The following is a 24,670-nucleotide window of genomic DNA, read 5'->3' on the forward strand; positions in this document are numbered from 1 at the left end:
TTGGTTTCACAGAGTATTTCATTTGTGTGTGCTGAGGGTAATTTACATATTCATGTCCACTGACCTGGTCTGCGTAGGCAAAATTAGTTTGTGCACATGTTGTATCTTTCTCATTGAGAAAGGTTTGTGGAGATTGCCCATCCTCACTGCATTCCCCTTGGCAATGTCCCAAACAATCAGAATTTATTCCCTTATTTAAGGAAAAATATAATTTCATTGGAGGCAGTTTAGAGAAGGTTCACTAGGATGATCCCTTGTATGATGGGATTGTTTCACGAGCAAATTTAAAAAGTGGATGTATGGAATGTCAAATCAGCCAGGATCCTATTGAATGGAGAAGCAGTCTTGAGGGGCCAAATGGACTACTCTTGTTCCTATTTATTATGGTCTTATCCACCTGGCATGAGTTTAATCATCAATCGGTGGCTCAGTGGTTAGCACTGCTGCCTCATAGCACCAGGGTCCCAGGTTTGATTCCAGGGCGATTGTCTGTGTGGAGTTTGCACATTCTCCCCTTGTCTGCGTGGGTTTCCTCCAGGTGCTCCGGTTTCCTCCCACAGTCCAAAGATGTGCAGGTCAGGTGGATTAGCCAAGCTAAATTGCCCATAGAGTTAGGTGCATTAGTCAGAGGGGAAATGGGTCTGGGTGGGTTACTCTTCAGAGGGTCAGTGTGGACTGGTCAGGCTGAAGGCCTGTTTCCACACTTCAGGGAATCTAATCTAATGATTAACAGATCCTGCTGTATTTCTAAGTGGACAAGGGTCCAGACTACTCTTTGGAGTGTAGAAGAATGAAAATGCTCTCATTGAAACATATCAGATTCTTAGGGACTTGACACGGTAAATGTTGAGAGGATATTTCCCCTCCTGGGAACGTATAAGACCTGAGGGCATAGTTTCAGAATAAAGAAGCACAATTTAAGACTGAGATGAGAAGGAATTTCTTCTCTCAGAGGGGTGTGTCTCATTGGAACTCCCTGCCACAGAGAGTTATGGGGGCAGAGTCTTTGTCTTTATTTAAGGCTGATATAGAAAGATTCTTGATCAATTGGAGAATCACGAGTTATGTGAAAATGCAGAAAAACGGACATGAGGAATCAGCCAGGATCCTGTTGAATGGGGAAATGGGCTCGGGGGGGGGGGGGGGGACCAAAGGGACTACTCTTGTTCCTATTTCTTATGGTCTTATCCACCTGGTCTGAGTTTAATCACCTATCTAAGATTAACAATTAACAGATCCTGCTGTATTTCCAAGTCAACCATGGTCCAAACAATCAGCACCTCCAAAGTATTCCCTCTTGAAGTTTAATTTCGTATATGTCAGTCCTGACAAGTACAAGTGGAAAAGCATCAAATTTGTGTATCTTTTCAGCAAGGTTTAAAAACAATTTATCAAACAACTCAGTTACAATGAACAGAAATAATCATGAATTTCTCTTTGTAACTTCTAGTGAGTTTTTGTGCTAATTTCCCCATCATAACATTCTATGAAATATCCCAGTAGCTACAGCTTGTGAAATGAACCTTTCTATGAGAACACTTCAAATGGCTGTACTCAGCACCTTGAGCAGCTTTCGATATTGATGGTCTGACTACAGGCTGCACCATCTTGCTGTGGGCTAATGCAGTTTAGCCTGGTTTGGTGAGACAGTTGATGTCACTGTTGGAGTGGGGCACATGGAAGCTGGTAAACTATCATCCTGAGAGAGGACAGCCATGAAGTCTATTGCCTTCTCTTGAAGTGAACATCAATACTTCTGTGTCTTTGCTCAGTACACAGTAGCTTGCAACAGTGATTCCTGTTCTATGATGGTAGTGATAGATTCCATGCTATTGTGACAGCTGTGAGGATTGTCAGGAAAGGCTATGTGTCGGTGAGTGCCAGTGTTGTGCTGATAGGGCTAATCTATGTTGGACAGAATGGATTCCATGCACAGCATTAAGCCCTGATGTCAATTGAAGCTGTACTCCTGCATGTTCTGTGAAGGTGAAGGTGTGAGCAGAGAATGAAAGAGCAGTGTCCTTGACAACTTTGTGATGTCATTGTAAACGTGGCCTTGGAGCTAAGCTGCTGGCATTCACTTCCTTTGTAACTGCTTTCTCCTGCCAACAGAAATGTTGCCTGCAGAGCTTTCTTCCAGCTGGGGGAGAAGTCTGCTGCTAATCTGAAGGCATCCAAAACAGCATTGTAAAACCCAGAGATTTCACCTGCAGGTCCAACAGCTATTTCTCTTCTTCCAAGTATTTCAATGTGGTATGCAACCAGAGAACACCGCCGTGCTCTGTATCTCTAACCAGTGTCCCCTTACTTAGCCCCCAGAATAAGTGTGCTGACAAGAAATATCTCTGGCTGCATGCCTAACTCACAATAAGAAGCATACACATTGAATATTACATACTGCCTTATGTTAACACTAGCAAGAATGTTTAAGTACACCTTGCCCCCTGCTTCCCTGTTTGCAGTCAATCAAAGATCTTGGTTATCACCTTCATGTTGGATGATTCAGGGCTCTGCAGCTAGAATGCATGGGGATAGCAGTCAAGCTTCAAGAATTAAAATGCTTACCCGACAATGGATTTACTCTTTTGATTCAACAATCAACGGAGACAGATTGTCGCAACAGGGAATGATTGAAATCATGTTTTTTTTGTTAAAATAATTCCTGAAATGTTTTTAAAAATACATCTAGTTCTAATGTAGTTGCCAAACAGAGTTGCACTGTGCAAAGGAAGTTGGGCATACATTATAAATGCACCAGTGGTTTCAATGGTAATTCCTGTGACTGATGGTGTATGACAGTTTTTAAATAGTCAATCTGACTGCTAATATAGGAGTGTTAATTAGTGTTAAATGCAGTAATTAGGAATAGCCTCCAAGTAGAACAGCTGAGCTCGTTGCTTGAGGTTCACACCTTTCGAACTATAGTGTTGACGTCTCGTGAAGGATGACTGTTCAATCCCCTAGCCGGTATAGGTGATGATGAGTTTTTATCAGTTCCCAGACAAGCTACTATATTGCTTTCAAAGCACCACTTCTTCCTTCCTTCTCCAGACTGGTTCCTGGTAATGATTCTTCAACTGTACTTTGAAAAGAATCACACTCACATTGGTTGCCTGATGTTGTGATATTTTCAGCATTTCTTGTCAGCTTTTATATTCTATGGGCCACATCTCATACTGCTGAAGGTAAGGGATATTATAGTGGTGCTGACTGAAAGCTTGAAATACCTCTCAATAATTTTAGTGGCAATACTAGGCCGAATCTTCCCCTGGATCAGGGAAACTCACGATTCACAAACAGCAAACCTGACTTCATGTGTCATTTTAGTCTTTTCAAGATGGGGTGGAGGTCGCAGTATTGTTTGCAAGCTACCTTAAAGTGTATGAGGAGTGTAGGTGCAGAGATAAGCCAGTCAACACTCATCCCCTTATCTCAGTTCATGCTCCCTCACATCAACCATGCCACCTTTACCACCTGGGATGGCAGTACTGTCCTATTGAGGAGATTGGGCCTGTATTCTTTGGGGGTTAGAAGAATGAGAGGTGATCTAATTGTAATTCACTATGTTCTCAAAGGATACATACAGAAAGACTGTTTCCCCTGACTGGGGAGGACTGCTGATTTGTGGAGGGTTTGGCAGAAGCGGGTTGTTTAGAACCAGAAGACATAGTCTTAGAATACGGGGCAGACCATTTATAACTGAGATGAAGAGGAATTTCCTCATTCAGAGGGCAGTGCATTTTGGGATTTCTATCCAGGAAGGCTGTGAAAACTCAAATAAAAACAAAAAGTGCTGGAGAAACTCGACAGGTCTAGCAGCATCTGTGCAAAGAGGAACAGAGATAACCTTTCAAGTCTAATGTGACTCGTCAGGAGAGTTCAGTGCTCTGAAGAGGAGTTATGTCAACTCGAAATGTTAAAACTGTTGAGTTTCTCCAATGTTTTTCATTTGCGATTGTCAACATAGAATCATAGAATCCCTACAGTGTGGAAGAAGGCCATCAGCCTATTGAATGCACATCAACCCTCTGCAGAACATCCCACTCAGACTCGCCCCATCCTGTACCCCTGCATTTCCCATGGCTAAATCACCTAGCCTACACATCACCAGACACTGTGGGCAATTTAGCGCAGCCAATCCACCTAACCTGCTCTGGACTATGGGAAGAAACCGGAACACCTGGAGGAAACCATGCAGGCACAGGGAGAATGTGCAAACTTCACGCGGAACAGTTGGCCAAGGCTGGAATCGAACCTAGGTCCCTGGCGCTGTGAAGTAACAGTACTAACAATGAGCCACTCTGCCACCCCAACTGCAATATTTCAAGTCTATTTGTTTGTGCAAGCTCAGCCACTGAGTCTGTTAACATAGAGATCAATACCTTTCTAGATACTAATGACTTCAAGAAATATGGTGAAAGTTTGGGAAAAAGATATTGAAGTCAGTGATCCAGAATGGTGGTGCAGCTTTGTGGGACTGATTAACCCACTCCTGCTCTTATGTTTCCAATTAAAATACACCTATATAACAATACAGTACCAAATAATGATAGTTAAATGCAGGGGACCAATTTATAATTACTTTCATAATGTTGTATTTTTCAGCAGGCATTCTATTTTCTTCACAAACCCTCAAACCAGGCTGATTTAATTGATTCCCAGAATCCTGTGTTATCAAAAAGAAATGGTGTGGCAGAAGAAATCTCATTTTCATCCCTCTTTGAAAGTGGGGAACCCAACCTCAAGAGGATACATTTTGTACGTGAATCATGACCAACCACAAAAAGTCCAAAGGAAAACTGACATGGGGTGAGGAATGCAAAGGGATGTCAGATATGCTTTACGAAAAAACAAAGTATGGTCGCTGACACACCAGAATGTACGTCTGAACCCAGATGAAAGCAGCACAATTAACTCTTTCCAAGTTAAATAGCAAAGGGAGAAATTTCACACATGAACAGTAATTTAAATCTCTACTTCAGATTTCCCTGTTTTGAATTCTATTCCCTTTTGTACTTTGTTTCAGGAGAACAAAAGTACAGTACAAGAGCCAATTAGTCAAGAATTCAAATAACAGTTTTTATGAGAGTTTGAAAGGATACACAGAAGAGAGCAAATAAGCTAGTCTTGGTACTTTGGAGCCAGAAATAGGAGGAATTATCATTGAGAATGAGAACATTGTAGAAATTTTGAGCAAATATTCTAAACTTGTCTTTGTGGTGGAAGACAGGAAGTACGTACCAGAGATAAGTGAAAAGAGTGCCCAATAGAGCTCATAACACTGCTCCACTATGTGATCTCAATGTTATTATAATTACAGAGGTCTTCCCTGAGCACTTTCCTTGCCTGGTTGATGCACTGTAATTATAAAGCTAACAAAGGCAAGAACTTCCATCTCACTGAGGATGCTTTTGTCTAATACACATCCAAATATCTGTCCTGAAAACTCTACTTGTTTTTGCATCACAGCAGCTGAGACAATTCACAATATTCCAGAACAGTCAGCAACACACTACACAACATCCCGCAGTATTGAAAAAAACAATTTGCCCTATTTCCCAATGTTAAAGGATCATTTTAAAAATTCCAAGTTCTAGATCTGAAACTTTATCTTCATCATAATCTAATCAGTTCTTATTTGGGCCATACCTTTTCCGTGTACCAGATTTTGCTGTAATCTGTCCATTAATTTTGAAATATATAGTTTACACACAAATAGACTGATAAAGAGGCATGAAAACATGACCTCGAACTACCTTCAGTGATGGAAGCAATAAATAGTAACCAAGATAATAATAAGCATAAGAAGTTGAAAGTAATTACTAATAGAACAGGAAACAAATATCAGAGACACTGAAAGTAAAAAGACAAAAATGATCAATATCTTAGAATTCCAGAAAGGAAAATTGGAGTGTTGACATTCTAGGTTTACCAAAATTTGTTAGAGTCTATAACAGTTCCAATGGATTTAAGTTCGCAAATATAACACTGCTACTCAAGGGTAAGGAAAAACACAGAGAGGCTGACGTTTGTTGTCAGGAAAATGCAGGAATCTGTTATCAAATTATTTTTGAAAATGAACTTAGACAGAGGTTACATGGTTTTGTATTTGAAAGACAAATTGTGTTTGACAAATGCTTTTTACGGTTGCAAATAGGAAGATAGATAAAGAAAATCCTGTAGATGTATAATACCTATACCATTCGGGGACACGTTAGGAAGCATTTCCACACACAAAGAGTGGTAGACATTTGGAACTCTCTTCCACAAATGGTGGTGGATATTAGATCAGTTGTTAATTTTAAATCTGCTATAGATAAATATTTGTTAAGTGAAGGTCTTAAGAGGTATGGGCCAAAGTCAGGTATAAGGAGTTCAGCCGCAGATCAGCCATGATCTCATTGAATAAAGGGATAGACTCGAGGGGCTGAATGGCCTATTTCTGTTCCTATCTTCATATATTCCAAAAAATCCATTTGATAAGGCATCATTCAAAAAGTTAAATACAAGAAAACAAACAGTGAAGATAATTTATTAATATAGATAAATGACAGAATTGACAGTAGTTAATTGACAGAAAGCAAAGAGTAGTGATGAACAGGTCATTTTCAAATTAGCAGGCTGCAATTTTATTTATTATTCATGGGATGCTGGCATCACTGGCTGGGCTATCACTTATTCCCCATTCCCAGTTGCCCTTCAGAAGGTGACAGTGAGCTGCGTTTTGAACCACTTGGGTTGATGTGCTGTAGGAACACTCCCAGTGCTGTTAGGTAGGGAATTCCAGGACTTTAACCCTGTGACAGTGAATGAACATTTCCAAGTCAGGATGGTGAGTTGTTTGGAGGGGAACTAATAGGTAATGATATTCACATGTATCTCCTGCTCTTGTCCTTCTAAGGGGAATAGTTCTTAGTTGACTCAAGGAGGACAGTGATCTGTCAGGTGGATGTCACCAAAGTTAATCAAGAGTATTGTTGGATCTCAGTCCAGGGTTTTAGCCAAAAGTAGTCAGGTGTTTGATGTGATCAGGGTCTGTGAATGTATGTCCTCACATAACTGGGCCATGGTCAGTCTTGCAGGATGAGTGCAACCAGTCTGAAGAATACGTAAGTCAGCCAGGGAGCTGCACAGAAATCAGTCACGGGCTAATCTATCCTCAATCAGGAAAGTTGGTGAGGTGTCCCAAGTGAGTGAGGAAGAAGAGCAGAGGGAAGGAAAGGAGCATGGGGTGGGTGAGAGCCATGCTGCATGCAATAGTGAGAATGGTCCACTATGAGCCTTGATGGGAGATGGGTGCAATGCCAGAGTTAGGGTGAGCGTGAGGTAGCAGAGAGGAAATGGTGGCATTTAACCTTATAAACCCAGAAATGATTAACTTTCTTGGTGTATTGATGCATATTCCTCTGGGCCGTTAATCTACACTGACCAGGTAACTCCTTCAGACTAGGCTAGCAAAACTATGTGTCATAGTGTCCTCTGATAATCTTGGGAAAGAGAACCACTTCTCTATCACCTGATCCACAAAGACCATCAAGTCCCTGTCTGTGAATGGGGTGCTAACCTGCCTTGCTCAGCTTTGTTTGGAACTGCACAGCAAGACTAAGTGCAGTTCTCAGCTTGAAGTGTTTGAAATGATGCACAACTGATATTTAAATATGGCAGGCTCAGCAGAAATGTCATAAAGTCCCATGAGCAGCAAAGACTTCCAACTTTGTTGCATGTGAGATTGAGAAAGAGTGACACTGTGGAGGTGTAATACATAATTAATTCGGTGAACACTGGAGAAATGTCTGAGAGCAGTCACAGGGGTTTACAAGCTCCCTGAAATTTCCCAGTATTAACATTTCACCAAAATCTGGGAAGATTCATCCCAATAAATTGTGTGAGAATCTAGTCAGCATTCATTAATATTTGAGAGGATGTCCTCCTGAATTACAAGTACCAAAACAGGGAAATCACTGAATTGAAGCAATTATGAATTGAAATACTTGTGTCAAATCAAATGCTGTACTACTAAACATGGCATGTTTTGCACAGAAATTGACTGTTTCTTTCTGTTGATGATATGGTCCTTGTAGTCAAAATCAGTGGCCAATTATTGCTTTATGTAACAGTGTTCCCGAATGTGGACATGAATACAATTGGGTGTTAAAGCTTCTTCCATCTAATTACCCTTGAGCTTTTTTGCAAATGAATAATTACACTGATCTGTACACTAATAGATCCTGCAGAAAGGGTAATAAATTATTTCCAAATAAGATAAAATCAAGCGTGACATTGTCTAATTAATTTCAGGGAGTTTTATTTTTGAGAAAAGAATATAGCCTTCCGCTGGGAAATGGGCTATTCATTGAGTGACTGATAACATGTACGAGGTAGAGAACCCACCTGCATTTTGTCTGGAGGCTAACATCGCAGTGTAACCGGGTAGGTGATAATCTAACTTCCAGCGCAGTTCCCTTGCTGCACGCTCCTTCTGTAACAAAATGGCCAAAGAAGTGCAATTATGTTGATTTTTTATGTAGATGCTGTAGCCTAGATTTGTCTGTCAAACAAAACTAAGGATTTTTTACATACAACATTTTGAAGTAGCTGCGGAATTGCCAAGTTCCCTAAAGCTATGAATCTTGATAGAGACAAATGAAAGAGACAGTTTCGTGGTGCTTTAAATTGCTTGCTTCCCTCTCATTGGCCACACGTCTATGCCTGCTTTCCTCCACAGTGAATTCCCAATTTCAATTATGGAGTGGTGGCAGGTAGAGAGTATGATGTTCCCCATAGAGTACTAAAGCAAGGAAATGATGGTATGCCTGATGTGTTCTAAAACACTGATCAGACATCTTGTGGAATATTGTGTTAAAATCTGACTATGACATCCTTTTTGAAGCATGAAAGCTATAGAAATGGTAAATGAATTCACTGCATCAGTGAAAGGGATGCTGGCTTTTGCTTCTGTGGGAAGTTTCAACAATAGGCTTGTACTTAGAGCAAAGGCTAAGGTTAAAGGGAGATTTTGCCAAGGGTTCAGGAGGTGGAATTTATGGAGTTGCTCACTTATTTAAGTGGCCATTTGCAGACCTTCCCTGGAATTGAGGAGCCCTGGTTGGGAAAATCCAGCTCACTGAGAGATGCTGGCTGTCAGCTCTTTTGCTCATTGGTGCACGAGGGTGGTGATGGCTGTTGTAGGAACAACAGTCACCAGAGGCGCAGGGGGGCCGAGGTGATAATTATAGGATGGATCCATGGGCTGGAGATTAGAGGGTAGGTGAGGGTGGTTGACAGCAAGGGCAACTCTCAACATGCCACATGCACAAAAACAAAGAAATGCAGATGCTAGAAATCAAAAACAAAAACAGAAATTGCTAGAAAGATTCAGCAGGTCTGGCAGCACCTATGGAGACATAGATCATTTAAAATCCTTTCTTTTCTCTAGTTTATGTTAAAGTCAAATGTCTTACAATAAATAGAGCTGTTTTCAAAAGTTGGTGTACATTGTTTTCATCAGTCAGGCAAATTGGTCACTTTGGTGGTCTCAGTGGGATTTCATACATTTCTACTTTTTAGAATGACTTGTGGAACTGAGGGGCATGACTATCACTGCACTGTACCAGTTAAGGCACAGTATAACCACCTTTTCCCCTTTATCTGCAGCACTTGCTATTTCCTCAAAGAACCCCAAAAGATTGGTTAAATGATCGTTCTTCCATAGAACTCTGCTCATTTCATCAAATCATGAATTATAAAATCATGCCTATGCAGAATAGCAGCAGAATAGTAAACCCAACAGTGTGTCACAACTATTACAGTTCTTATATGAAGAACATATTGCTTTACTGCTTTCCAGTAACAAAATAACCATAGCACACATTCTGGATAATATTTCCGCTCAAATCTGGTAGCTGCTAACAACAGTTGCTCTTCCAGTTGGTTGTATTCATGCCTCTAAGTGAGAGGGTTGTGGATTGAAGTTCTACTCTGAAGAATTGAATGCAAAATCAAGTTTAACACTTCAATGCAATACAAAAGGAGAGTTGCACCATTTTTCAGGTGTGCTGTTAAACTGCTGACCCATCTGCCCTTGCAGGTGGATAGAAAGATCATGTGGGACGATTTTGGAAATCACAGGGAAGTTCTGCCCAGTGTCCTGGCCATTATTTATCATTCAATAATGAAAGAAAAATCATCAAGACACAATACTTGGAAGGCTTATGATCTGTAAAGAGGAGAATGATAGGCCTCAAGCACTAAGCCGATGAGGGAATGGGTGGATGCACAACCAATGACATTCAATACAGAGAATCTTGAAATAATTCATGTGGATGGAAAATATGAGAAGAAGCAAAATTAGATAAAGGATATAATACTAAAAGGATTGTTAACTTTTGCGATGACAAGAAGGATGGGTGAGGGGAGGTGTCTGGGGGGAGGGGGGAAAAGAGACAGCGAGAGAGAGAGAGAGACAGTTCCAGTCCTTGCTCACACCATTTTCTTTCTCTCACTCTGCAGCTCTGCCAAGCAGCTGGTAAAATATTGTTCATTTGTATATTTCTCAATTAGCACCATTGTCTTCACAAGCTAGATAGTTGCAGGCAGTCCTTTTTATGTCCAACATCTGCACCTTCTCATAGAAGTGTAAGGGACCACATATTTTTTCAATTTGGACTATAAACTGGAGTCATTGTCAGTCAGTGCTACATAGCTGAGATAGCAGGAGAGTTCTAAAACTTGGAAAAATCAACTAGTTCACATTTTAAGGTTTTGCAAGCCAATGTTGCTTTTGGAGTAGTGAGATTGTTGCATTATTGAGCCAGGGTGCCACCAGGAAATTTTCAATTGAGAGATAAACCACCTGACACATCCTCGGAATGATTGAGCTGAAGTTTGCTACAGTGAGAGCAGCGCAGCCCTTACCATCCTGAATTCCAATGCAAGAAAAGATCTTAAGTCCATCTGACCAGCTATTCCATCAAAGAATTATCAAAGTCCTAGAGATAACAGCTTGTCATCATTGCTAAAATCAAAAGAACTGTGAGAGATAACTCAGTCGTAATGTGGATTCTTGAGCTTCATAATCTTGTTTCTCATGACATTCTGCCTGGAGGGTGTCCTGGCCCCCTGTAAAGGAAGAGGACTTCTTTCCTCCTGTTCACCTTGGGCAGCATGAACTCCATTGTTGTACTGGGGAATTTTGGGTACGACTCTGCTCTGTTGCATCTTTTTTTGTTAAGTAGGGTCTTGCAAATAAACTTCTATTTTATTACTTCAAGCCCCTGTAGCAGCCAGAAATGCAGCCCACCTTTAAGATGTATGATTTGGTTTAAGTAGTGCAGGTTAACTTCAAATGGTGCTGCCTTCCCAGAAACCTGCTACTGCTGATGCATCATACAATAGCGCATTCGGAATGTTGCCGCACACCATAATCATTTAATTAGCAGGTAGAATGAAGTTTGCATACTGCCTATATTACTCTGAATGGGCACAAGCTAATTACACAATCTGCGTCCTGCAGTCAGGGACTATCCAATTTCATCGGGATTTGTTGCAAAAGAGTTTTGAAAAATGATCATACAGAATCTTCCCTCATAAATTCCAAATCTTATTCTAAGAGTGAAATCAGAAACCATATGAAAATCCCATGGTTTTAGCTAACAGATTTTGGATAATGTATGCGGTGAGTTTGGAACTTCGAAGCGCTGGTTTAGAAAGTTGATAGGTTTTGTACAGTATATTTTGTAGACCGAATCTAAATGCAAAGATATTAAATTACACTTTCATTTATTGTTTTATATTTGCATAATTTATACAGCTTCAGGGACCCTGGCTGCATTTTCATACAACTCTGAGTTACGAGTTAAATATTTAGCATGGTAATATATCGGCAATGCAAATATATTCATCTTCAAATACAATTAATCTTTAACAGGCTAACAGGGAAGTGTTCTGAGATTCTGAAGCAAATTCAACAATGAATTGCTTCACCAGTAAAGGTACTAAACTAACCAGTCCAAAGGCTACCTGGTTCAATCTCTGATCAATGCTGTGAGCTGTTTTTAGATGAACTAGTGGGTTTCTCTATAGCAATCACTGGCAGAAAATGGACTGTAGCTGGGAGCAGGTATTATCCTTAATTCAGTGATACCTTTGTTGCCTTTGAATTGGTGGCTTTAGCTGTATTCCAGACACTTGAGCATGTAATCTGAGCTGACATGACAGTCTAGTCCTAAGAGAACACTGTACTGTCAGGAAGTGTTGGATAATACATCTGTGTGCCCTTACAGGTGCTTGTAAAATATTCTGTGGTAACATTGAAATATCATAAAATTGAGATTTTCATTTATCCTGACCAACACTTACTCTTCAGCCATCATGTCTGAAATAGATGACCAGGTCATTTATCAAATTAACTGTTTGTAAGGCCCTGCAATATTGTTGTGTTTAGAGATCTGGTATCTGCACTTCCAAATTGGTTGTGAAGCACTTTGAGAGCTCCTTAGCTCTTGAAAGGTACAATAGAAATGTAAGTTCTTTGGAGTTAATTTTAATGAGTGAGTTTGAATGGGGATGCAAGCTAAAATTAGAACTGCATGTGGCTTACTTATGTTTTTACAGGAATGGAGTGAGGGAGTGTGGGTGACTCACCCACTCCCAAGTGCCAGGGCTCTCAGTTAATTGCTTTAATGAGTCTGCATATCTGATGAATTGTTCTTTGATTCAGCCATAACACTTGCATGTGTGAGGCCTGGACAACCCAACCACTAAAAGGTGAGGACTGTTGGATGAATGGTATGCACCATCCTGAAGGAGCACAAATACATCACCTCCACCATGTTAAACCTCCTAGCAATCGAATCTTACCTCTCCTCCCTCCTAATATCCTCACTGGCCCTGGTCTTTCCTTTGAACCCCCAACCTGCATGTCCCTTTATGGGTCCCTTTGATTTCTTCTGTGTTCTCCTGTGATTGTCTGCCACCCCTGCTCAATTTCTTGGGCCTTTCTAGCAGCAGATTTCACGTTGTTCTCAATTATATAATTTACTAGCCCACGGCTTTTTTCAGGTTCACCTAGGAAGAATAGCCATTTGGTTGAAGGTCTGCAGAAAGCCGTAGAATAATACACCAGCAAGACAGGGATCGGTTAGCTGAATTGGGTGGGTGGCTGGTTTGTGATGCAAGGTGATACGCACTACATATACTGGCTGAAGTCACCATGAAGTTCCAGCCTTCCCAACCATGCCCCTCACCTGAGGTGTGCGGCCCCCCCAGGTTCAACCACTACCAGTCATTTCTCTCTAATGAGACTTTGAGACTATGATAACTTTACATCCTTTGTACCAGCAAGAAAGGGAGATTTGCAATATGCTGCACCTTTCACAACTCTGGATACTTTAAAACACCTTACAGCTGATGACTGCTTTTTAAAGTGCTGGAACACTGGAAACTTGCCTATGGCAAGCTTCACAACAGTAACATGATAATGACCTGCTGATAGAAGAGTAAATATTAGCCTGACCACTCACTGACTTCCTGTGAGTGCATCCAGAACTTTTGAACACTAGTTTAAAATAGGGAGTTTCTGTTTCAGAGCAAAATTGAGATTTATTTTCTCTCAGAGGATTTTGTGGAATTCGAAACACAAACATAACTCTTATGGAATGGCAGAACAGGCTTAGTGGGGGTTGAATGTTGAACTTCTATTCCTATTTGGTACATTTGTATGTATGTATAGTGCTTGAGAGGGCAGAGAGGAAGAACCAATACTTTACATTTGGAAATAAAGCAAAATCAACCAAAAGCAAAGTAATACAAATGTTAGAATTTTGAAATATAAAACAGAAAGTGCTGAAGAAATTCAGCAGGTCTGGTAGCATCTGTGGAGAGAGAGAGAGAAAAAAAAACAGAGTTAACATTTTGAGTCCAGTATGTCTTCTTTGGAACTGAACAGAACTGGAAAATTATGATTTCTATGCTAGTGACAGAGGTTAGGAGGAGCAAGTGGTACAGGAGGTGAGCATGATCAGAGGAAAAGACAAATGCAGTAAAAATAGTGGTAAAGGAGGGATAGAGATGTAAGATAGGTCCAAATGTTAGCTGTGAAAAGGGGAAAATGGGTCCGCTTTGCAGTTTAACCACCAGCCCACTATATACTGATTATTGATTTCTGGCCAGCAAAAGACCAGATCGAGATAATGCATTTGCATGATAATTAATTTCAGAGGCATTTTAATTTAAAAAAAAACAAAGAGCAGAAATAAAGCTAAAACATATGAAAAATGGTTATTGTGCTAATGAGTCTTTTGTGCCTCTCCTAATCTAGATACCACTGCTTCCCTGTTGCCAGTCGTACAAGGCTGAGTATTCACTGGCTAAATTCTTGAGGCTATATTAATGGCTCTTGTACTTTTCTGTTAATTACTTTAGTTATTAAGTCTTTTCTGTAACTTCCACAATCTTCAGAAACAGGTCAAACATCACAAAATAAATAAATCTCATGTTTTAGATTTAAATGTCAATTGAATTTATCAAAGAAAAGCAGCAATACAGGTACAAGAATGTAAAGCTGATAAATAAATCAGTTTGTCAATGCACTTTCAGATGGTGAGTTAGTTTGCAAAGTTATTAAGCAGCAAAACAAGTGCCTGATTGTATGCTCAAGAAGTTTTCACAAATAGAATAAATGATTTTTTGATCTCTGTGGCTTTGGTTGAGGACACCAAGTGAACTTTCTGGTCTCCTTCAAATAGTGTTGTAGGATCTCAGGATGGGATTTTAGTTTAACCTATCAGCTGAAAGACAACATCTCCAATAATGCAGCAGTCTCTGAGTATTGCACTGAAGTCTCAATGCAAATTAAATGTTCATGTTTTGATAGCCTTGAAATTGTGGCCCTCTGAACCAGTGCCCGAATCTGACATGTAACATATATAATAGATACCTAATTAGCTTTCTAAATGGAAAACAAGAAACGTAGCATAAATCATGGGATCTCAGAATTTCACAGCACAGAAGATCATCATTTGGCCTATGCCAGTTCTTTGAAAACACTGTCCAGTTTAGCCCCACTTCCAGGTTTCTTCCAAGGACCTTATAAATGAATTCTTTAAGTGCATGTAAGATTGCTTAGGAAAGATATGAAATCTGCTTTCATCACTCTTAGAAATTCTATTTCATTTAAATATGGTTTTATTTTTTACTCTCATGCAATGCCACTCATAGTCAAACATGGAGACAGGAGGAAGTCATTCAGTCCCTTGAGTCTGTTCCCTCCATTTATTTACCTCATGACTGATCTGCACCTTAACTTCAGCTTGCAGTCTTTGATCCCCCTCCTTTAATACCCCTTGCTGAACAATCTTGAAACCTTCAACTGACTCCCATCCTCAATAATATATCGACAGAGAGCATTTCAGATTTTCATTACCCTTTGAAAACTGCATTAGGAAAGGCGACCTTTTAAACGGTGTACTATTCCTGTACTGTCATTATTTGTATTTTATTGGAAAATGAGGAAGTATACAGTCAGCACGGAAAAAAGCTCTTCAGCTCAACTTGTCTCTGCCGACCAGATTTCCTAGACAAAATTAGTCCGATTTGCCTGCGTTTTGCCCATATCCCTCTAAACCTTTCCTGCCCATATACCTGTCCAAATGTCCTTTAAATGTTGTAATTATACCCACCTCTACCACTTCCTCTGTGTACCTGAATATAGTTCTGAAAGGAAATAATGAAACTGTGATTCAGTCATGGGGCTGGATAGCTTTCCACTGACTTTCCATCCCCTAATCAAAAATCAGGCAAAATGGAGTAGGAAAATTTGCTGTATGGATCAGGGATTGATGACTCCTTACCACAGTGTTCATCCTATATTCGATTTCATCCTTCTCCAATTGTACTTCCTCCACTTCTTCAGGAGAAACTATCGGAGGATGACTTCGAACTGTGTAAGTGGCTGACTTCAACTGGAGTCAAAGACATAAAATAAAATTATATTGCAAGTCCAGAATATTACCTAACATTGCACAACAAGAGTAATATTCTAATCCTTCACTCTGCAGACTTTGCCTGGAATGTGTAATTATATTTCCTCTGATTCCATTGTGTGGCTGTCTGACCCACAAAGCTATTGCATTGATCAATTTTCATGAAGCTAAGCTAAAGGAACATTAATGTGTTGAACAGCATTCATAAAAATCATTCAAGCGTTAATTCTTTGATTGTGAAGTAATATCGTAAGTAGAACTCTTTGTGTCCCTCCACACCACCCACCCAAACAGGTTTCCATCTTTTAAGCATCCTAGACTGAGTGTTAAGATGTCACAGGATATCTATCATAGACTACAACATGGTTCACCGTGCCGTGAAAACAAGCATAAATAAATGAGAGTTTGGAATCTGACTGCTGCAACAATTTATTTCCTTCAATAAGAATCCATTTTGACACTTCATTTACTTCCCTCAATAATGCTACACAAGTTGAAACTTTATTGCTGGAACAGCACAGCAGGTCAGGCAGCATCCAGGGAACAGGAGATTCGACGTTTCGGGCACAGGCCCTTCCTCAGGAATGAGCAGAGAGTGTTCAGCAGGAGAAGACAAAAGGTAGGGAGGAGGGACTTGGAGGAGGGGAGTTGGAAATGTGATAGGTGGAAAGAGGTCAAGGTGAGGGTGATAGGTCGGAGTAGGGTGGAGGCGGAGAGGTCAAGAAGAAGACTGCAGGTCAGGAAGGCGGTGCCGGGCTGGAAGGATCCGGCTGAGACAAGGTGGGGGGAGGGGGGATGAAGAAACTGGTGAAGTCCAAGTTCATCCCCTGCGGTTGGAGGGTTCCCAGTCGGAAGATAAGACGCTCCTCTTGCTACACAAACCTCAGGCTGCATTCCAGTAGCACGAAATGCCATGTTCATTCTTGTAATATCTTCAAACTGTTTCACTCCTCAAGTTGCTAACTCCAGTTGAATGCATTCCTAGGTGTTGCAAGTACAGACCTCTAGCATTGAAATGCCTTCCCCGCACACACTCGCCATTGACTGGTTAATGCAGCCATCCTCATGGTGCAGCCGTGTCACGTGTTAAGGGTGAAGTGAAAAGATTTTTCATTACTAGGTTTTGATGGGGGCTGAATTGCTGAACTTCTGATCTATTTGTTCAGCCTCAATTGAGTAAGACTTAAAATACACTTCTTTTAAATTATTCACATTTTTAAAGAAAAAGACACAGCTATTCTAACATTTGCTTTCTTTTCACTTTGATCTCTCATGATGGATTTTCTTTAGTTATTGCTCTGGTCACCCCACGTGATGGAAAAGTATCTGAACTTGATCTTGTAAACTGTTCCCTCTCTTTAACCACAATTAGGCTATCTGTGATTATGGACATGGTACTATTTTCACTCTGGCCAAATCATTACCGAGAAGTAATTCAACTCCATCCATGGATAATTTCTGAGCAATTCCAGCCATCGGTGGTGCAGACAACGGGTCACATTCTAAGTGCACATTATGCAAAGGAATGGGCATATGTTCTTCATTTATTCCATTCATTAAATCATTGGCTTTCAATACACTGGCTGCAGGAAAAGTTACATCTTTCTCCAGCAAAAGCATCTGAGTAGCTCCTATAATCCTTAATAGTGTTAAGTGCTTACTTAGCCGGATCATTTGAGGAATAACCTTTAGCACAAGGGAAGTTAACAATAGTATTAAATGGAAAGAAAAAAAAACATAGAAAATGGCAAAAATTGTTGGTGAGCCAGAAGCTTGGGGAAGTTTTAGGGACCAATAAAAAGATGACCAAAATAAAGAGAGAGAAAATAAACTTTCAGAGTAAACTAGCAAATAAAAGCAAAATTGCCATAGTCCTAGAGGACTATACAGCTGCTTTCTCATTCGAGAGAGTTTATTGTGGTTCTGTTCGCCGAGCTGGAAGTTTTTGTTGCATATCATCCTGAATCCGTTCTGCTTGGCTGTTTCCCTGGCTTGTGGGTTGTTGACTGGCGGTCTGTATCTGACACATTGTGGAAGGATTCGATTATTTCGGCATTCGTGTAGGAACCGGAGTTGTTCGTATGTGGCGCTTAGTCGGTTAGCGCAGGATTCCCATTTCCTGGCTTGTCGTAGCGTCTCTCGCCCGTAAGTGTTCAAAGTTTGTGCGAAGATTTGTAGCTCGGGTGCTCGTTGTTGTGGTTCTGTTCGCCGAGCTGGAAGTTTTTGTTGCAAACGTTTCGTCCCCTGGCTAGGCGACATCATCAGTGCTTGGGAGCCTCCTGCGAAGCGCTTCTTTGATGTTTCCTCCGGTGTTTATAGTGGTCTGTCCCTGCCGCTTCCAGTTTGCAACAAAAACTTCCAGCTCGGCGAACAGAACCACAACAACGAGCACCCGAGCTACAAATTTTCGCACAAACTTTGAAGAGAGAGTTTAACCTGACAGTCACTGTGCCTCATGTAAAGGGCAAGGTTGATATAGATTAAGAAAAGGGATGAGGTCCTAAAAACCGAGTATAGGAAATTTGGAAGCAAGCTGAAAAGTAGGCCCTCAAAGAAAGTATTTTAGGATTACTCCCAGTGCCAAGATGCTAGTCAATATAGAAATAGCAGCAGATATCAGATGAACACTTGGCTAAAGTGATGATATGAATGGTAGGGTTTCAGACTCCTGGGGCATTGGGACTGGTTCTGGGGGAGGTGGAACCAACACAAACTGGGCAGGACATGGACTAATGCTGTCGAGGGAGGATTTGCTGGAATAATTGGGGAGGGTTTAAACTAAATTAGCGGTGGGACAGGAACCTATGCAAGGAGTCAAAAGACTTGATTCAAGAACAAGAGCAAAGGACAGAAAGGTGAGGTAGTTGATTCTGACTCTAGGGTCCCGAATCTTGATAAGGGACACTATGATGAAATGAGGTGTTGAGTTATCATTTAAGTATTAAATGTTGTAATATTGTATCAGAATTAAACCTGGCTATGATGGTTTGGGAAATGTTACTGAAAAGAATGACAGTAGGTAGGCAGTGACAAACATTCAAAAATTGAATGGGACAACTACAAAAGGTTTTATTCCTGTTTGGCACAAGAGTGCAAAATGAATAGTGGCCAAACCATGGCTTATGAGGGAAGTTAGAGGTTGTATTAGATGAAAAAAAGAGGCATACAAATGGGCAAGAAAAATCAATAGAGTTGAGGATTGGGAACAGCTTAAAAATCAGTAAAGCAGGATGAAGGGATTGATTAAGAAGTAGAAAATAGAGTACAGGTAAGCTTGAAGAGGACATAACAACTGACTGTAAAAGTTTCTATAGGTATGTAAAGAGTAAAACATTGGTAACAACTAACGTACATCACTTACAGTCAGAAATGGGACAATGAATAATGGAGAACAAAGAAATGACTGATGACGAAATATATACTTTACTTCTTTCTTTGCAAAGGAGGGCACAAGTAACATCCTAGAAATGATGGCGCTGGGTTTACTGAGAGGGAGGAACCAAAGCAAATCTGTATTAGCAGAGAAATGGTCCTGGGGAAATGATGAGATTGAAGGCTCATAAATGCCCTGGGCCTGATAATCTGTATTCCAGAGTATTTAAGGAAGTGGATCTAGAAATAATGGATGTTCATCTTCAAAGATTCTTTAGACTTGATCAGTTCCTATGGAATGGAAGGAAGCTAATGTAAGACCACTGTTTAAAAAGGGAGATAGAGATAGAACAGGAAATTATGGACCAGTGAATCTGATGTCATTTTGGGGAAGATGTTAGAGTCTATTATCAAGGATTTTATGACAGAGCACTTAGAAAACAGTGATAGAATCAGACACAGTCAGGATGGTTTTACAAAAGGGAAGTCATATTTGAATGTATGGGAATTCTTCGAGGATTTAATTAGTAGAGTTGATTATAATCATAGAGTCATAGAGATGTACAGCATGGAAACGGACCCTTTGGTTCAACCCATCCATGCCAACCAGATATCCCAACCCAATCTAGTCCCACCTGCCAGCACCCAGCCTAATGGATATGGTTTATTTATTTGGACTTTCAGAAGGCTTTAACAAAGTGCTGCATAAGAGATTAATGTGTAATATTAAAATACATGGGACTGGGGTTGTGTATTAAGGTGGATAGAAAATTGGTTAGCAGACAGGAAACAAAGAGTAGGAGTTACGGTTTTTTTCTTAATGGCAGGCAGAGACAAGTGGAGAACCACAGGGATTGGTACCAGCACCCCAGCTATTCACAACATGTGTCAATGGTTTAGATGAAGGATTAAATGCAATGTCTCAAAATTTGCAGGTAGAGCCATAGAGGTGTACAGCATGGAAACAGACCCTTCATTCCGACTAGCCCATGCTGACCAGATACCCTAAATCAATCTAGTCCCATTTACCAGTATTTGGCACATAACCTTTCAACTCTTCCTATTCATATACCCTTCTAAATGCTGCAATTGTACCAGCCTCTAGAATTTCCTCTGGCAACTCATTCCATACATGCACCATGCTTTGCGTGAAAATGTTGTCCCTTACGTCCCTTTTAAAACTTTCCCATCTCACCTTAAACCTGTGCCCTCTCGTATTGAACTCTCATACCCTGGGGAAAAGACCTTGACCATTCACCCTATCCATGCCCCTCATGATTTATAAACGTCTATAAGATCACCCCTCAGCCTCTGATACTCCAGGGAAAATAGCCTATTCAGTCTCCCCCCATGGTTCAAACCCTCCAACCCTGGCAACATCCTTGTAAATCTTTCCTGAACCCTTTCAAGTTTCACAACATCTTTCTTATAGCAGGTAGACCAGAACTGAGTGCAATATTCCAACATGACCTCCCAACTCCTATGCTCAATGCACTGACCAATAAAGGCAACCAAATGCTTTCTTCACTATCCTATCTACCTACAACAAAATTTTCAAGGAGCTATGAACCTGCACTTCAAGTTCTCTTTGTTTGGCAACTTTCCCCAGCATCCTACTATTTGGTGTATTAGTCTTGTCTTGATTTGCCCCACCAAAATGCAGTACCTTACATTTATCTAAATTAAACTCCATCTGCCACTCCTTGGCCCATGGGCCCATCTGATCAAGATCCTGTTGTAATCTGAGGTAACCTTCTTCGCTGTCCATTACACCATCAATTTTGGTGTCATCTGCAAACTTACTAACCATACCTCCTATATTCACATCCAATTCATCCAATTCGTTACAAAAAGTGACACAAAGCTGAGTGAAGGGTAAGCTGTGAGAAGGATGACAGATGTTGCTATGTGATTTGGACAGACTGAATTAGTGGGCAAATATAGGGCAGATGCAGAATAATGTGGCTAAATGTGAGGATTTTTGGTATCAAAAATAGGAAAGCAGATTATTATTTGAAAGATTGTAAGTTGAGAGGGCAATGTTCAATGAGACCTGGGTGTCCTCATGCACCAGTCACTGAAAGTAACTGTGGAAGTGCAGCAAACTGTACGTTTCTCTTCACAGTGAGAGAATTTGAGTACAGGACCAAGCATCACTTTCTGCAATTATATAGGGCTCTATATGCGAGTTCACGCCCAGAATATTGCATGTAATTTTGGTCTCCTTATATGAGGAAGGATGTTCTTGCTAGACAAGGAGGGCAGCTAAGGTTTATCAGATTGATTCCTGGAATGGCAGGACTGATGTATAGGGAGAGAATGAATTCATTTGGATTGTATTTACTGGTGTTTAGAACATTAAGGGGAGGTGTTAGAGAACCATATAAAATTTTAAGAGGACTGGACAGGTTAGATACAGGAACAATGTTCCCAGTGGTGGGGAGTCCAAACTCAGGGGACATAATTTAAGGAGAAAGGATGAACGTTTTAGGTCTGCAATGAGGCTAAATTTCTTCTCTCAGTGAATGCTGAGCCTGTGGAATACATGACAGAAAGTGTTGAGGCCAAAACCTTTTGTGTTTTCAAGAAAGTTAAATATAGCTCTTGTAGCTAAATTTTTAAGGATATGTTGGGAGGGCAGGATTAGGGTATCAAGATCACCCATGTTCATGATGAAACAATCTTGAGGGATTAAATGAGTAATCCTGGTCCTTTCCTCTATATTTCTCCAATCTTCTATGTTTCCTCTAGTGCAGCTCTTGTATCTCTTGGAGCAGCTGTATAGCCTGAAGTAGCTGTATATCCTGGTGAAGCTGTTACTGCTGGAGCAGCTGTATGGCCTGAAGTAGCTGTATCTCCTGGTGAAGCTGTTACTGTTGGAGCAGCTGTATCTCCCTGTTGCAGCTGGATCTCTCTTTTCAGCTGTATCTCCTGGTGCTGTCAATTCTTCTGGAATAGATGTATTTTCTGGTGTAACTATTTCTCCTGGTGTAGCTGTTCCATCCAGTGTACAAAGTTAAAAATCACACAACACCAGGTTATAGTCCAACAGGTTTAATTGGAAGCACACTAGCTTTCGGAGCGACGCTCCTTCATCAGGTGATTGTCAATCACCTGATGAAGGAGCGTCGCTCCGAAAGCTAGTGTGCTTCCAATTAAACCTGTTGGACTATAACCTGGTTGTGTGTGATTTTTAACTTTGTACACCCCAGTCCAACACTGGCATCTCCAAATCCATTCAGTGCAGCTGTATCTCCTGGAGCAATTGTTTCACCCCATGCAGCTTTATCTCTTAGCGCAGTTATATTCCTCAGTGCAGATGTTCCCCCTGATGCAGCCATACCTCCTAGAGAAGCTGTTGGTTCAGCTGTAACTTCTGGAAAAGCTGCTTCTGCTACAGCAGCTATTGCTCCCTTTTGTAGCTGTTTCCCATTGCAGCTATTTCTTCTAGTACAGCTGTTTCTCCCATTGCAAATAGGGTTAGGGTTCAGATTATATCCTGGTGCACCTGTTTCTCCTGCTGTAGCTGTATCTCCTGGATCCACTATATTTCTTGGATCCACTATATCTCTTGGTACAGCTGAATCCTGCTTTTATCAACCACACACCTCTTGAATTTATTATAGATATTATATCCTTTTTGTTCTTTCTCCTTGTTTTCTCTTTAATGGGCATACAAATGACAAGATCCTCTTTGGTTGTTAGGTCCTAATGCACCCAAAAACTATCAGCTGGACTGCATTGGTCAAGTCGATTAGTTCATCGACCTACAGCGAGAAGCGTTCACATTCCTTCAATTCTTGCTTTCGTCGCTGAAAGATGTCCACAGACAAAGATCCCACTCATCTTGCTACAGTGTAAGCAGCAAAAGACTTAATATTGTTTCTTTCTTGTTCTTAAAATTCTTTGAATAAAGAGTCATTGCTCCTTTAATTACTTCGCCATCTCTGAATGATTTATTTCGTTTTGCCAGAAAGCGACAAAAGCAACATAATGCTTCAGTGCAGGCCTTACCTTTCATTGCTGGTTTAGAAGAAAATACTGACTGTTGAGCTGTCAAATGGCCTTCAGCTCATCAACTTTCTTTGTTGAAAGCAAGAGAGAACTATCATTAAATTTTCCATGCATCATTGTGAATTGCCATTCCAAATATCCCTTTTTACCTGTTGATATACTTTGGTGAGATATGAGGCAATTGCTGTTATCTTTTAACATTGTGAACAGAAGTTTATTTTCCCATTCCACATGCAAGTTGCATATTTTCAGTTTATTTTTGGATGATCCAGGTTCATCCCTCATCATTATCACTAGCCAGGGATGTATTTTTCACTAAGATAAAAAGCAGGTAGCACTAACTATTAGCCCACAGTCAAATACAAGCCTTGGTTAGAGATGTGTACTACAGTTGTTAAACAGCCAAGTGCACAGCTTATTTTAAAATTGGGAAAATTCAAGCATAAATTCTGCAGCCTATTGTGATTTTTAAATGCAGTTCTGGAAGCTGCTTTACCCTGCAGTTGCTTCACTTTGTGATTCATCATGTCGCTCTGCCTTTGGTCATACTGCAGGTAGGCCTCTGGCTCTGCACCTCTGGAACATGCTGCTTGCTTTCAAGTGCGGAGACACAGGAGGTCACCTCTGTGGTCAGTATTTCTTTCTGGGGCTCCTAGTCAGCTTCCGTCACTTGGGCGGAGCAGCAGTCCGCTTAACGTCTCTTCATCCTGCAAGAACCTCCGAGCTCCAAGCAAGGTTTCTGGAAACGGAAGTCAGGGAGCATCACAGCAATCAGTGTTAGAGGGAACACGAGCAATTTATTACAGAATGAGACTGAGATTGACTGTCAGCCATTCTGTGATCAACCAGTTGATTGCGACTTGTGGGGTGGAGATCTCTAGTGTAAAGTGATCAGATGTTTATAAACCTGAGAAAGCACAGTGATGGACACTAAAAGCTAAGATCAACACAGAAGTGATGCCAACATACTACCACTAGACATCCTGAAAGATACGTACCTCAGCAAGTGGAATTCCATGGTGCACCCCCCCCCCACAAGAGACCATCTCATAGCTTATACCAGATCACCAATTCCATGTATTAGCACAGTCACAACACAGTGCCAACATACAAGCTCCTTTTGATTTCTTGAAATCTTCTGGCTGGTAGGTATCAAAGGTCTAGCAGTACTGTCAGTATTGCCAGGCCTTGATGTAGTCACAATTCATGTGATTGAAGTCACACCCACTCTGGTTGAACAGACCATAGACGACACAATTAATCAGTAAATATGACTCTGAAGCTAATGTGTTACATTTGGATCA

At 40.7% G+C, this 24,670-nt stretch overlaps 1 protein-coding gene across 1 annotated transcript in view; it reads right to left on the reverse strand.

Moving 5' to 3' along the window:
• Positions 1-24,670, reverse strand: part of LOC122551443 (uncharacterized) — a 144,201-nt gene that overhangs the window by 74,706 nt on the left and 44,825 nt on the right. Inside the window, exons 5-6 of the mRNA XM_087988612.1 lie at positions 15,849-15,959; positions 8,392-8,479 (exon numbers count right to left, since the gene is read on the reverse strand). Coding sequence (XP_087844738.1) covers positions 8,392-8,479; positions 15,849-15,959 — 199 coding nt within the window. The remainder of the gene's footprint in view (positions 1-8,391; positions 8,480-15,848; positions 15,960-24,670) is intronic.

Source organism: Chiloscyllium plagiosum, unplaced genomic scaffold, assembly GCF_037043375.1.
Source record: "Chiloscyllium plagiosum isolate Xiang-an unplaced genomic scaffold, Cpla_swu_hap1 HiC_scaffold_7, whole genome shotgun sequence".
NCBI classification, from domain to species: Eukaryota; Metazoa; Chordata; class Chondrichthyes; order Orectolobiformes; family Hemiscylliidae; genus Chiloscyllium; species Chiloscyllium plagiosum.